At 43.9% G+C, this 14,724-nt stretch overlaps 2 protein-coding genes across 2 annotated transcripts in view; one reads left to right on the top strand and one right to left on the bottom strand.

Moving 5' to 3' along the window:
• Positions 1 to 5,726, top strand: part of CUNH6orf136 (chromosome unknown C6orf136 homolog) — a 20,163-nt gene extending 14,437 nt beyond the window's left edge. The window contains exon 6 of the mRNA XM_078155505.1: positions 2,632 to 5,726. Coding sequence (XP_078011631.1) covers positions 2,632 to 2,709 — 78 coding nt within the window. The 3' untranslated portion in view covers positions 2,710 to 5,726. The remainder of the gene's footprint in view (positions 1 to 2,631) is intronic.
• Positions 1 to 14,724, bottom strand: part of DHX16 (DEAH-box helicase 16) — a 17,118-nt gene extending 2,394 nt beyond the window's left edge. Inside the window, exons 1-13 of the mRNA XM_020974229.2 lie at positions 14,233 to 14,724; positions 13,059 to 13,300; positions 12,762 to 12,927; positions 12,336 to 12,392; positions 10,069 to 10,323; positions 9,264 to 9,467; positions 8,993 to 9,184; positions 8,448 to 8,558; positions 8,149 to 8,264; positions 2,896 to 3,106; positions 2,670 to 2,768; positions 2,365 to 2,517; positions 108 to 248 (exon numbers count right to left, since the gene is read on the bottom strand). Coding sequence (XP_020829888.1) covers positions 108 to 248; positions 2,365 to 2,517; positions 2,670 to 2,768; positions 2,896 to 3,106; positions 8,149 to 8,264; positions 8,448 to 8,558; positions 8,993 to 9,184; positions 9,264 to 9,467; positions 10,069 to 10,323; positions 12,336 to 12,392; positions 12,762 to 12,927; positions 13,059 to 13,300; positions 14,233 to 14,439 — 2,154 coding nt within the window. The 5' untranslated portion in view covers positions 14,440 to 14,724. The remainder of the gene's footprint in view (positions 1 to 107; positions 249 to 2,364; positions 2,518 to 2,669; positions 2,769 to 2,895; positions 3,107 to 8,148; positions 8,265 to 8,447; positions 8,559 to 8,992; positions 9,185 to 9,263; positions 9,468 to 10,068; positions 10,324 to 12,335; positions 12,393 to 12,761; positions 12,928 to 13,058; positions 13,301 to 14,232) is intronic.

The raw sequence follows: 14,724 nt of genomic DNA, 5'->3' as shown, positions 1-14,724 counted from the left end.
TAAATACCTCTAAGAGGTGAAAATAATTCCCTACCCCTTTCTCTCAGAGGCCCCTTTCCCCTGAGTTGAGTCCCTTTTCCCATGTGCTCCTGCCTCAAGGTCCTGACCTTGCTACAGGGTGTGACAGTAAGGGATTCCATGCCAGTTCTGGGATTGTAGCTCTTTTGTTTGCAGAAACCGGGGTCCAGAACATAAATAATGCCCTCAATGGTCAGTGATGTCTCTGCTATGTTTGTTGCTACCACCACCTGTGAAAAAAGACAGCAGTCAATCCACTCATTCAACTGTATCCCACCCAAAGAGACACTACACTACCTATCTCAGCCACCTGATTTCATTTTACTAGATTGTAAGCTCCTGAAGGGCAGTGATTGTTTAATCTACCCTTGTAGCTCCCTCTCTCCACCTACCATCACATTGTTCTCCAAGGACCTTAATAAAGTTTTGTGAAATTTTAATTCTTATCTTCCTACCTAAAATATCCAGAGTAAAGTAGGCTAGAAGAAGGAATATAGAAAAAAAGGTAGTCCATAGTGTTTAGGGAAATGGATTGCAAGGTAGGGGTGGGTTAAGGAGCATTCAGGCAGACCCTGAAAGCCTAGTCTGGAGCTCAGGGGGAGAGAAGAGACAGAGAAGACATGGGTATTAGTGTGGTGTATCAGGTTGGGGTCACAGTTAAGTGTTGATGGCAGAATGGTAAAAGATCAGATTGGAGAATGAGGGTGAATTGTGACCTGAGGATATGGAGGAGAGTATTTGAACTTGAGAAGAAAAGGGAAATTTGTAGACACTCCCATTCCAATCTATTCTGTACTAATCTTTGTAAAACACCATTTTCATTAAGTTTCTCTTCTGGTCAAAAATTTTCATGACTCATTGCCTACAACAATAAAATCTAAAGAGCCTAGATCAAGGCCTTCCACAATCTGACCTAATCTCATTTCTCACTTCTCTGTCACCCACACTGTTCACTCCAGCCACACTGGACTACTCCCTGTTGCTCACTTTGCCTTTCCTCATTTTCATGCTTTTGCTCATACTGTCCATCCCACCCGAACACTTTTCCTTTTCTCTTGCCCTATCCAAATTTTTCCCCTTCCAACCGCACTTCTCACACACTCAGCCCAGTAATCTCCTCTCTGACCTTCTGTAGAAGTTGACTGGGACACTGAAGTGGTACTTATTTAAAATCTGATATTTTGTTGATAATCCTTTTGTGTGTGCATGCTAAGCTATAAGCTTTTTTGAGGCAGGTGCTGTGTCATCTATTTCCTCAGATTTCCCACAATGCCTAGTTTATACATATATACTCCTAGACTAAGTAAACCCCTTACATACAAATTACTCCTTCATTGGGTTCTGAGACCTAATCTGAACCAAGCCATAGAGAAAGATCTCTTTCCCTTGTCCCCTCTCTCTATTCCAGTCCTGAATCCATGTTCTCACCATAAAGTCCCATCACCACCTTTCTCCAACACCAACTCCTCTTCACTTTAAAGCCCCTCTCTTCCTTCTATGATGAAGTGCCCTGATTACTGGTCTGCTTTCCTTTTGAAATAGACACTTACCTTATTCTGCTTCTTATCTTAAAGCTTCTCTCCATTCTTATCCTTTCCATAATCATTTTGTCCCTGCCCTAGGCCAAGGCACCACTACCAGTGACTGCAGGTTCCTGTGCTCACTGATGGGTGGGTGGGGTGGGGGGTGGGGGTAATGGTGGGTAGTCATCCTACTGCAATAGGAAGAGATGTCTTCCAGGATTTACAAGTTGAAATACAGTGTTTTCTTCTCATAGAAATGTGGAATGGTTGAATTCGGTTAACATGTAATACTACTCTCCAATTACATGATGGGTAGAACACAGTTGTTTAGGTCATCTCATAGCAATTTACAGCAAAGGTATCAAACATGACCAATGGCTCCCAAGGAGAACCAGATTAAAATGTAAATGGGAAATATTTAACAAAATAAATAAAAGCACAATAAGACACAGCATTAAATATTAAAAGTAAGTCAATAGGCAGTCCACAGAGATCCTCATATATGGATTAGTGGGTCCCTGTTTCTATTTGAATTTGGTATCAGTGATTTACAGCATGAATTCAGAGAAAATTTGACACACACATTTTCAGAACAAAATCCCAGGGTAGGCACTTCCTAAAACTGCTGAGTGAAAAAACAGTGTGACAGTATATGGAAAGAACACTGAATTTCTAACCAGAGAATCTGGGTTCAAATCACAGCTCTAGGCCTCCTCTACAGTAACACAAGAGGTACCTTCCAGCTTTAAATCCTATGATTTCTATGACTTATGATTTGTAAACTTCCTAGAAGAGAGGAAGGAAGGACATCCCTCAGGCTAACCTTGCGTGCCCCAGGGGGTGTTGGCTGGAAGATTCGAGCTTGCATGTCAGAAGGCAGGTTCGCATAAATGGGCAGCACCAGTAGCTCCCGGATCTTGGAGCCCAAGCGACGGCAGCGATCTTGTAGCATCTCACAAGCTGCTTCAATTTCTTCCTATGGTACACAGGATAAAGGGAAAAGCAGGAGTGTGAGGAATGTGTGAGGGGGAAGCAGTGTCCCTGGAGGCCAAAGAAAGCCATCTCACCCTTGTGCCCTTCTTTTCACCAGGGCACAAGAGCCTTATTCCCTCTCCTGCCATGGCTCACCTGTCCAGTCAGAAATACCAGGATGTCCCCAGGGGGCTGAGTGACATGGATCTGCAGCACAGACACCACACAGGCTTCTAAGTAATCTGCCTCTGGAGCCTGGGGATCACAAGAACGTCAAGGGGTAAAAATAAAAAATCAGGGTCTTCACAGATTCTGTCCCCAATCTTGCCCCTTCAACCCTTCTACTCCACTCCCCTCCAGACTTTCCCTCCCCAGGAAGCACCTTGGTATAGAAGATGTCAACGGGAAACCTTCGGCCAGGGATCCGGAAAACAGGGGCATCATCAAAGAAGGCTGAGAATCGAGCAGTATCCAGTGTGGCAGAAGCCACCAGAACCTTGAGTTCGGGGCGGAATCGAGCAACATCCTTGATCAACCCAAACAGTATGTCTGTGTGTAGAGTACGTTCGTGAGCTTCATCCACCATCACCACACTGCAGTAAGAAGAAGGGATAACAAGCTAGAGACCGGGTACTGCGGACACATTAAAGAGCAAGAAGCTTGAAGCAACGAGCAAAGGGCTGGGAGTCTGGATCCCCAAGGGAAGCAGTTGGGGAAATGGTTGGAACCAGGGGAAAAGATCCTGTGCAGAGTAGCTGCTTGATAAATGTTTGCTGAAAAGAACTACCAACAAATTAAACATAACCCTCATGAGGTCAGGTAGTATTAGGGTGTATGCAGAGAGGATCCCCAGGCAGGCCTTGGCAGGAAGAAAAAAGGACTGGGAGCAGAAGGCCCTTGGAAGTACATCCTAAGAAAGTGCTCTATAACTCTCCAGACATGATGTAAGGGAATTATCATACTTTAGGGGTTTTCCTGTGCCCAGAGTTGACAGTGAGGGAAGCCTAGTCAGAAACTATTTAGCATTGAGAGTTAAAAGGGCCTCAGAGGTCACCTAGTACAATTCATCATTTAACAGATGAATAAACTAAGATCTAGAGAAGTTACCTGACTTTGCCAAAGACACAAAGGCAGCAAATAGCAAAACCTAAATTTGGACCCAGCCTCTCTGACTTCCAAGCACTGAATGCTTTCTACTACATACTGCTTCCCCCAACTCCTCTTAAATTCTAATGGTTGTTCAAATGTTCCAAGGGCTGAAGAAACTTAAAAACTAGAGGCTCTTTGGAAACAAGTACTGTGCAGAGTAAGGGCTAAGGACTATATGCAAAGAACCACAGTGGCTGGAGAGGACTAGTGGATGCAGCAATCTGCCAACTCCACTATTTCAAAGAAGGCTGGATGAATCAATCATCTGTGTGAAGATCTTACTGAAATCCATTCTGTTATAAGAGGTAGCTGGCCAAGGAGAAAGGGCACTGGATTTAGAGTCATTCCAAGCCTGACTTTCTTGCTCACTTCCTACGTGACCTTAGATAAATGTCAGGCCTTGGTTTTCTCATCTATAAAATGAAGGGGAAGGATGAGGTGACCCCTCTGGCCACTACAGGTCTAATTCATCATGCTATCAGCAGCAGCAGTGGTAGCCTGGCTGCCACTATTCTGGGCTCCAGGAATTTCTCTACCATGAACCCTCTGACCTTGTGGCTACCTTCAAAGACTTCTTGGTTCTCTACTTCACCTCCTAGATTTGTGCAGTTGGTTCCTTGGTTTTTCTGGTGTGCTTAATTCCTATGACCTAGACAACTGGTCCAAGGCCTTCTAACCCTTAGTCAGTGTGACTCTGAATAATAATAAGCTTTCATAGCACTTCCAAGATTTTTTTCCTTCATAACTTTGTGAGACAGTTGTTGGTATAAGTATTACCATCTCCATCTCAGCGATGAGAAAAATGAGGCTGAAGTTAAAATATTTGTTCCTGGTCACAAAACCAGTAAGTATCATAGGCAGGACTCAAACCTAAGTCCCTCTGACCTTAAATCCAACACTATCTTGCTCCTCCCCAAGTAAAGTTTACCAGCAAGCAAGCAAGAAACTCTGACCTTCGAAAATAGCATCTGGCTAAAGGCACAGATCCAGACCACCCAGGAGCCTTCTAGAGGATCTATATCTTCCCAACATTCAGTTTATCTCAAGAAATGAGATGGGACTCTGTAGCCATTACTAGTGGTAGTCTTGAAAGATCCCAATTTAAGCCCTGGCTTTGACATTTAATACCTTTGGGGCCCTGGGTTAAGTCACCTAAACCGAGCCTGAGTTTTTTCACCTGTAAAACAAGAACACTTAACACTGCTTACACCAAAGTATTGTTTTAAGCATTGTGGGCAAAGTGATTGCTAAATCTTTAAGTATTACATATGGGTGAGTAGCTATTAAGGTATAAAGGTGAATTATTATTATTATTGTTATATAGAATGATCTAAGGATTTCATATCAACAGTATGGATTTGATTTTTTCATCTTTCTTTCAGCTTGGCCACCCAGTAGAAATCACTGTATCCTTTAGAAGCTAGTTCCTTGCCAAAGAAACAAAGGCTTCCTCAAGGGTTTTAATCAGCGGAGGAAACTGGCCATAAATCAAAGGATCCAGAAGCTGCAGATTCAACATGATACCTTGAGTTAGGAAGGAGACTGTTTTCAGAAAGGGCTTAAGGAACCTTTACATGATGAATTGATTCAAGGGATATGATACTTAACGACAAGAACATTGACTAACATTGGAGTTAGGCAGTCTAAGTATTCTCTTTATTTTAAAGGTAAGGAAACTGAGGCTGAGGTTAAATTACTCGCATTAAAAGCTTGTAAATGTGCTGTCAGAACCAGGACTTAGTCTAGAACCTTCTCACTAAGCTGTTCATACAGTATCATTACTGGGCACATAACCCAAAGAGGTAAGAAGCAAAGGTAGAAGTCCCATTTCTACACATTATTAACAATATTTTATGAGGTATCTTTGTCCACTGACTGGGGAATGACCAACTGTGATATGTTAATATAGTGGCATAATATTTTACAGAAAGAAATAATGACTGAGGAACACAGAGAAATTTGAGATTTGTATAAACTGATAAAATAAAGAAAGCAGAACTACAAGACTATACAGTGATTACAGTAATGTAAAGAAAAACAATAATAAAGTACATTAAAAACTCAGATTAATATAATAACCAATCTTGATTCTAGTAGATCAATGATGGAACATATTCCTCATACTTCTTGATAGACAGATGGTGGGCTTTTCATATAGAATGTTGCTATATGCTGACAGATAGAGTCCACATTTTGGTTTGTTTTGCTTAGTTATTTTCCTTTGTTACAAAGGAAGGTTCTTGTGCAGGACATGGTAGAGTGGGGAATACTAATGGCAAGTGACAGTGGTGTTTTAAAAAAAAAGAATCAAGAAAACATTTTTTAAAATATTCTATCTGAAATACTTGATCATTAAATATTAAAATTATGGAGTTACCTATCTACTGCTTAAAAAGATAGCCATTACAGTATTATAGTACTTAAGACTTGAAGGGCACTTAATTACCTATAAGTCCAACCCCCTTATTTTACAGATGAGGAATCTGAGGCTAAGTTAAGTGATTTGACCAAGGTCACAAAGACAGAGAGCAGAACCAGGATTTTAATCCAAGTTCTTAGATTCCAAATCAGTGCCCTTTCTACTGTTCCAAACTCAGCCCCCCTTCTTGTAATACAACAGCCTTAAATAATCCCTCTTTAGCCTTATCAAAACAGTAGCCTTTCATTCCTCTGGAAGAAGGCAGAATTGACAAATACCCACAAAGCATCTATCCTGCAGGTGTGGTTCTTTGTGAACCCAACTGATAGATTTTCAAAGCTGTTACCCATTGACAGAAACTGATCCTAACTCCAGTTCCTCATGTGCCTTCACACCACACTCAGCCATGCAAAATGAGTAAAGCCTGGAAATGGTGACTAGAAAACACCCTTTAAACAAGTGGCCAAATCTATTATGATCCATTGAATTGATAAACAATAAGCTGCTCAGCTAGGTGGAAGGTAATAGAGCACCAAGCCTGGAGTTATGAAGAGTTTATGTCCAACCTTAGACACTTGCCAGCTATGTGACCTTGTCATTTAACCTCTGCCTTAGTTTCCTCGTTTATAAAATGGGGAGATAATAATAGCACCTACCTCTCAGGTATGTTATGAGAATCAAATGAGATAACTCTAAAGTGCTTATTAGCACAGTGCTTGTTACACAGTAGATATTATATAAATGCTAGCTATCAAGTGGTCACTCGAGTGCCTGATTAAGATGCATTCTGTCTAGCCCTACAGGACTTCTTAGGGCAGCTAGCTAGATGGTGCAGTGGATAGAACTGCGCTTAGAATGAGCAAGACTCAATGAGTTCAAATCCAGTCATAGACACTTTACCAGCTGTGTGACTCTGAGCACTTAAGTGTTTGCCTCAGTTTCTCATCTGTAAAATTAATTAGAGAAGGAAATAACAAATCACTCTAGTATCTCTGCCAAGAAAACCTCAAATGGGATCATTATAAGTCAGACACTGAAAAACGACTTAACAACAGGACTCCTTGCAAATACACCCTACCTTTTACCATCTCCTCCTCCAACTTACTGGTATATGACTCCCCAACTCCAAATCTGTGGCAAAAATCTTAATTATCAGATGATAGAGTTAAAGGTTTAAGAAATTTTAACTCTTTGCCTCTATTGGTTACAATTCCTCTATTTGCTGGAAAGGCTCAATCATGGACCCTAACAGTTAAGTAAACACAGGCTAGCCAGGCCAAGTTTCCAATGCCAACAAATCAGGGACATGTGCACCTACCTAGAAGTGGGTGTGGTAAGGGATGTAGGAGGAATAATGCTATGATCTCTGTGGGCTAGGTATTAGGCTCTTTTTAATTCCCTTCTAGGCCCCACTCCGTTCCTGAAGGAGAAAAACAGCTTCATCAGGATATGCTAGCAAAGTTGGGCTGGCCTTATCCTAGGTTTAATGACAACAAAGGCTATTGTCAAACTAACAATCAGAAATCTAAGAGCATTCTGTAATGGGTAGGGTTTAATACCAAATTTAAAGACTCATTAGTATGTACTCCTGACCAATGGCACAGTCTCTTTGCTTCCAATTCTACTTTCTTGGTTTACAAGGCAAACAACCCAGCCCATTTTGCCTCATCTCTTCATTTGTCCTCCCTCATGCATCAGAACTGGCACATTTGTCCAGCTTATCCTGAAAGCAACTAGCAGGGTGCTCTCTGGTATTGCTGATTCTCTCTGTGGAACACTTTCAAAATGTCTAACTCTATAATTCTCTGGTCTTTAGAAAAGATGAGATTTGGGGGAAGGGAGGGAGAGGACTTCTGTAGTACTACATACAACCTCTAGTCTTATCTACATAATATCTTTAGACATGGAAATTAGAGATACTGTGGAGAGAAAGGCCAGTTCTAGGACATCCTGGAACAGACTGAGGAGATACTGAAACACTAAAGACTGGGTTGGCAAGGAGGGAAAAACACTGTGTGTGACTCTAAAAAGAGAGCTTTTGTTAAATAGGAGATAGAAATTCAATACCTGTAACTTCCAAGGTCAGGCTCAGAAAGGAACTCTCGAAGAAGCATCCCATCTGTCATGTATCTGAGAACAGTCCGTTCTGAAGTACAGTCCTCAAAACGGATACTATAGCCAACCTGGGGGCAGCAGGTGAGAAAGTGAGATTGGGAAACTTTCTGGATATCTGAGAACAAGAAGAAGCTGGAGAAAAGAGAAGCTATGATGCATGGGTTCCTGAGGAAAGAGGAGGCCAGAGAAGCAGACCCTTCCCCCAACTCTCTACTACTTCCTTATTCTTCTCTTGTCACAATGGAGCTCACCTCATTTCCCAGCTTCACCCCCATCTCCCGGGCCACTCTAGCTGCCACACTCATGGCTGCCACTCTCCGAGGCTGGGTGCAGGCAATCTTCATTCCCTTCTGTGTGTAACCCTGAAATAAATATTAGGAGAAATAGGAAGTTGGGGGAAGTGGAAAATGTCCAGGCTTCCTCCCACTGCTGTATCCCCCCAAAGGAATTCAAGGTTCAAGATATAGATAACCTAGGCAAGTTGGGCCTAGGGTTCTCTGAAGAACATGGCCACGGTCAGCCCCACTCTCTAACACTCAAATGGTTCTAAGGAAGGAGGCAGCAACTATGAGAAATACAGAACAGAAGCAGAGAGGAAAGAACAAAGGAGAAAGGAAAAGGGAACAAAGGATAATGAAGAAAGAAGAGAAAAAAGGCAGTGCCCCTAGTTCTTCAATAATACTTAGTAAGGCAAGAGGCTGCCTTGGGAGGGAAGGGGGGAACACAAAGGGAAGTGTCTTCCATAGAGGGCTCAGAATGACATACAAGAAAGTGGTGGGAGTAAGTAATGTCTTACCTCTTCAAAGAGGTACTGGGGAATCTGTGTAGTCTTCCCTGACCCTGTTTCACCCTCAATGATGAGGACCTGATGGTTGGCAATGGCATCAATGAGGTCATTTCGGAATGGAAAAACAGGAAGGCTATGTCGGACAGCCCGAATTGACTCCTTCTGTTGGTCCCCAGATGAAGGAGGTGGAGCTGATGGTTCCTAAGGAAAGATGGAGATGAGAGCTCTAGGCCCCATTTCACCACTCCTTCCAGATTCCACCCTTACAACCTCTTCTGACCTCATCACCCTGTAGCCGGGTGGCTCGGACAAATTCAATGGTCTCCTCTTCTTCTAGCACCAGCTGATACTTGGGCTCCGAAGGGGCAGCATCCTTGGCTCCAAATCGAAGCGAAGCTGCCCCTAAACGGGCCTCCTCCCAGCGCCTCTGCTCCTCTCCAGGGGCTCCTGACTCTTCTTCTACCAGCTCTACCCCACGGGTTGGCTAAGGGATGAGAAAGACAGAGATAGCGGACATACATGCATATTAGAAGTGTAAGCGTCATTAAAAAAAAAACACAAAAAACATCACACACATACATACACTAAAAGCCACCTGCATTCAGATTTAATATAAGAACTAACTACAGTCCCAGAGGACAGATAAGGAATCATACTACTTGGGGAAGGGGGGGAGAGACACTGCTCTTGCTTGAGGGACAACACACTACAAGCAGGTAATTGCAGGATGAATAGATTATTAGACCAAGTCATTGTATCAGTTTTGCTTATTCATTTTTCTTTGTTACAGGGGAGGTTTCTATGGGGGGTGGGAGTTGTAAAAAACTAAAGTTGTCAATAAAATGTTTAATAAAAAAAAAATCTAAGCATCCATACTTATCACAACCTCTCCTTGAAATCACCACTCTGTTCTCCTTACCCACCCCCATTAAACCCTAAACTTCAATTAGGTCAGCAAGAAAAAGGGAATAAGTTATACAGATATTTGGTCCCTGACCAAAATTTCTACCTTTAAATAGTCGCTATGCAAGCTTTCCTTCTTTTCCTGAGGCCCAGGGTGACCAACCCCTTCCCTTGTCCCTCACCTGTCCACGAGTCTCTTCTGGCATGTGATATCGAGTTGTTGCCTCCAGCTTCTCCTGCTCTCCAGCTGCCCGGTACTCCCGGGCCAGATCCCGTACTCTCTTCTTATATATGAGTTCCTGCCGTTCAGTATGGCTCAGCTCCACATCTCCAAAGAGAAATTCCTCATCTGCCAGCTCTGCCTCCAGATCCTCCAGCTTCTCACGTTCCCGCTTTGCAAGGTACTCTCTCCTAGATTTCTTTCGGAGCTCAGGTACCTGTATTAGGAAGAAGTTATCTTGATCTCTCTGCTCAGCTGTAATACCCCCCCACACACACACACTCTTAACCTCTCCTGATATCATAACTTAATTAATAAGGTACACTCCAATCCCTTTCCAATTCAGTATAAAATCTGAAAGGGGGCCCAATGTCTCCTACTATCAATATCCTTTCTAGGTCTAATTGGGGTTTCCTGCAAAAAAAAGGATCTTTCTTGCAATTTGGCCATAATCCCTCCCACCGTAATACATATATAAAATTACCTTCCTCTGCACTGTAAGAAATCTTTCCATTCTACAACTGAGCCATACTTCCTCCTATAAGGTATCTTTTTCCTACAAGTAATGGGAGGAAGTAAGGGCTCTGATTCAGTTGAAATGGTCAGCATTTCACATAGTGAATGTCCTTGTCCTACAATCTCTTTCAATGAAGCTGGCTAAATGATCATATTTTCAAAACTACTCTTTTTTTTTGGGGGGGGGAATGGGGATTAAGTGACTTAACCAGGGTCACACAGCTAGTGTTACATGTCTGAGGCTGGATTTGAACTCAGGTCCTCCTGCGCCACCTAGCTGCCCCCTCAATACTACTTTCAAGACATACCCTTCGATCGCTATATATCAAACGGGATTTCCCTTTTTCCAAACCACAGAGGGGAATACAGCAAAGCCCAAATTCTGAGGAGAATGTAATGAAATGTGAGTGGGTGGTAATGTTAGCTTCTCCTCAAGCTGATGCCTGGACATTGTCAGAGGTTGTTCAGCCATCACCCAGACACATATTGGCTATATAACCCTGGCTAGTCACTTAATTCTTGGAGCCCCAGGCAATTCTGTAAGACCATAAACTGCAGAAGAGTTGCCAATTGGCATTGATAAAAGGAGTTTTCTCATCTAGCGTTAACTACCCTAGTGAAACACAGGTTTGGATAAACATACAAACATGTGACATATGAGTTATTATTAGCTATCTTTAAACAAAATGGAGGTAAGTAAAAGTTTTCACATTGATGGATGGATCCTTTTTTATTTCACACAAGGATGACAATAATAGTTCATAGAACTCCTTTCTCACACAGATGTTGGTATTAGATTGATAAAAATTTCAAGACCTGTAAGGCAAAAGTGTTTGTCTTCTCTCTCTTGCTTGAACTCCTCAAAAACTCTCAAAACTCTGAGTTCAATTAAATTAAACAAACATGTATCAGATGCCTACTCTACATTAAGACACTCAAACCTTTGTATCAAGGGTGGGAAAAAAAAGTCTTTTTTTCAAGGAGAAAGAAGGTTGGTCTCTCATTTTTTTGTCTGGAGTTGCTAGTTAGCTTACTAAGGATGATCAAAGCTTGGGAAAGTTTATTATACCACACAAATTCACATAACAGAACAAGTCTTTGTCTAACAGAAGGACCAGAAAGATCAGCTTGCTCAAGCTGGATGACTAGGCAGAGGACCCCATAGTCAGTGTACCTTGACATCTATCCAGCCACTCCTTTTCCTTCTGAGCTAACTTTCAATAGCAAATTCATCAATGACATAAGGAAACAATCTCCAAAAGAAGTTTATCTCCCCTGTTAATACAATGTATAACTTGGTCCTTGAAGAAACCAACCATGGAAGGTTTGCAATAAGCTTGAACATACATACTTCTTTCCTGTGCCAGGAGTCTTTCCCAGGGCTACCCTTTGTACCTTTTGCTATAGTGTCTACATATAATCCTAACCCCAACTGCAACCCGTTTCAAGACCTGATAACTGATAGGAACACGAAATGCAGAGGTAGAAGGGTCCATATAGAGCATCTAGTTCAACCAACTAATTTTACAAATGAGTTAGATGAAGCCCAAAATGGCTAAGTGACTTGCCCAAGGTCACATAGATAGAAACAGTAGAGAATGGAGTTTAACCAAAGTCTAGTCCTCTGACTCCAAACTCTTTCTATTATACCACACAAGGGATCTTTTCCAGGTGTCTAATCTTGGTCCACTATTTCCTGGGGATAGGACTCACCATTGCTTTCTGGTCTTCTTCAGCCATCTTAAGGCGCTTCTGGGCCTCCTCATATGCCTAGGAGGAGAAATAAGGAAGCAGTTAAGGTAACAGGCTCCCATTCCCACCTCTATAGAATCATAAGAATCATAAAGATAGATTAGGGGTCACAGTATCTTATGGGAAGAGAACTGTCTATGAATACAGATGCTAAAATGATGCTTAAGAGACCCCATTCTCTCTGAGACCCTGTTATGCTTGCCAGAATAACAACAAACACAGGGCTATAAAGAACCAGTTCCATTTTTAAGGACCATCATCATCTCTGAGATCATAAATCTGACAACGGCATGGAGAGTATGAAACTACAGAGGGGCCTTCCTTGGCTGTCACTTCTCTTTTGAGTGTCTACATAAATCATTATAAGATATACCAACAATTATGCACCTTCTTGTCTGACCGCTCCAAAATGTTTCGTGTTCGCTCCTTGTCCCGCTTTCGAACACGTTCAGCAAAAGCATCACGTTCCTCCAGGTCCTGAAGCCGTTCCCTCTCAGTTCGTTCCCACTCATCTTCTGATTCTGGCTTCTGCTCTTTGTTGATCTCATTCACCCTGCAAACCAGCCCCAGGTTAGGTAAAGTAAGAGAGAAACAGAGTCTAATCATGCTCTGAATGACAACTCTTGGCTTCTCCTACCCAAATTCCGCTCCCCTCAGGGAACTTTTTGTTTCCAAGATACTCACTTTGTCTTCTTCTTGTCCCCCTCGGAGTCCTGCTCTTCCTCCTCCTCTTCCTGGGTCTTCTTCCTAAGATGTTTCCGTTTCTTGTTCTTTTTTTGGGACCCACTTCTCACTAGGCCCTGGATCTCCCCACCACTCTCTTCACTTTCCTCCAGAAGCTGGTACGAGCGGTTCTTCTCTAGCAGAGCCAAAGCCTCACGCTCTGCCACCCGGGCTGGTCTTTCTACAACTGCCTTCCGTGGGACCTTGGAAAGGAAGGGATGACAAAGGGTTATCAGCTGCTAGCTGCATTTGTCCATCTTAGTACCCCAGAGCACTTGCCTCACATATTTCATCATATACCCCTCTCCTATAACTCCTCAGTTTCCACAAATCCATTTTATTTCCCTTTATAATCTCCACAAACCAGCTGTCTCTCCCATTAAATTGTGAGCTCCCTGAGAGTAGGGGCTATCTTTTGCCTGTTTGAATCCTGACAGCTTAGCACAGTGCCTGACACATAGCAGGCACTATTAAGAAATGCTCGTGGACTGTAACTGCTTCCTACATCTACTCCTATGATCAGAGCTACCACTACAGGCTACGGCCAATGAAGACAGCAGCTTCCCCAGCTGTGCGTGTTGGGGTGAAGAGGTGCAGTGTGGTGAGGAATGAGAATGAGGGGTTGAGGCCCTTCTTTTTTTGATTCCTGGGTCCTTAACGGTTTTGTTTTGCTCCTCTCTCAATTTAACAATATCACTTACTATATGTAAATCTACTGCTGTCTCATCCCACAACTAAACTTCTGGAGAACAGGAGCCCACACAAACTTTGTAATTTCCCCTTGTGATAGACAACAAATGTTTCTGGAATCAATCCCCCTGATGCTGAACCGACACTGACTTCTGAGACCTGAAGGCTTCCCTTCACGTTCCCTTCAACACGTTTCACCTGCATAAGCACACGCCTCTCCCGGTGCTCCCGTGGGTGCAGCCCCACTAGCATCTATGGAGCGGTTCACAACTATTTCCAACTCTGCACCTGGCCACGACCGAGGGCCGTAGGTGCCATCTACTTCTCGCGTTTCACAGACGAGGCAATGCCATCCCGACCCAGAGTTCCTCCATCCTCCTGCCTCCCCGGGCTTCCCTCCCCGGTCCCCGGCCCTCGCTTGCTCCCTCCGCGTTCCCAGAAGCACCTTGGCCCAGAGCCTCAGAGCAAAGTCTCGGGCCGGCCCGCTGAGGTCCAAGGTGCCCGTGTCCCGCAGTCGCTCCACGAACTCGTCGGCCGAGCCACAGCGCTTCGCGGTGCCGATGAGGAACTGCGCTACGTGCCGCTCGCTCAGGCCCAGCACCGAGTGCAGCTCGTCCTGCACCCAGCGCTCCAACCGGGCCGGGGTCGCCATGGTGACTCCCGAACGTCAGCCGGCCCCGACTTCCGGCGCTCGGACCCGCCTGGCCGCCCCGGTGCTCGCGCGTGCGCTCGGAAGGGAGGCTTCGAAAGCCCGGCTTCCTCCTCCCTCCGGAAAGATACAGCAAGGCGGGAGGGGGCGGGGCTCCCTCAGGACCCCAAGGCCCAAAGCCCGCAGCCCCCGGCACCCACCATTTCCGGGCCGTACCTCAAGCGAAGCGGGCAGGAAAATGGCGATACGGAAGGAAGCTTTCGTGGGCCTGAGGACAAGCAAAACTTC

This window comes from Phascolarctos cinereus, unplaced genomic scaffold (assembly GCF_003287225.1).
Source record: "Phascolarctos cinereus isolate Bilbo 61053 unplaced genomic scaffold, phaCin_HiC Scaffold_5;HRSCAF=322, whole genome shotgun sequence".
Taxonomy (NCBI): Eukaryota; Metazoa; Chordata; class Mammalia; order Diprotodontia; family Phascolarctidae; genus Phascolarctos; species Phascolarctos cinereus.
Note: the sequence above shows the minus strand (reverse complement) of the source record. Positions and strands in the feature narration are given on the sequence as shown.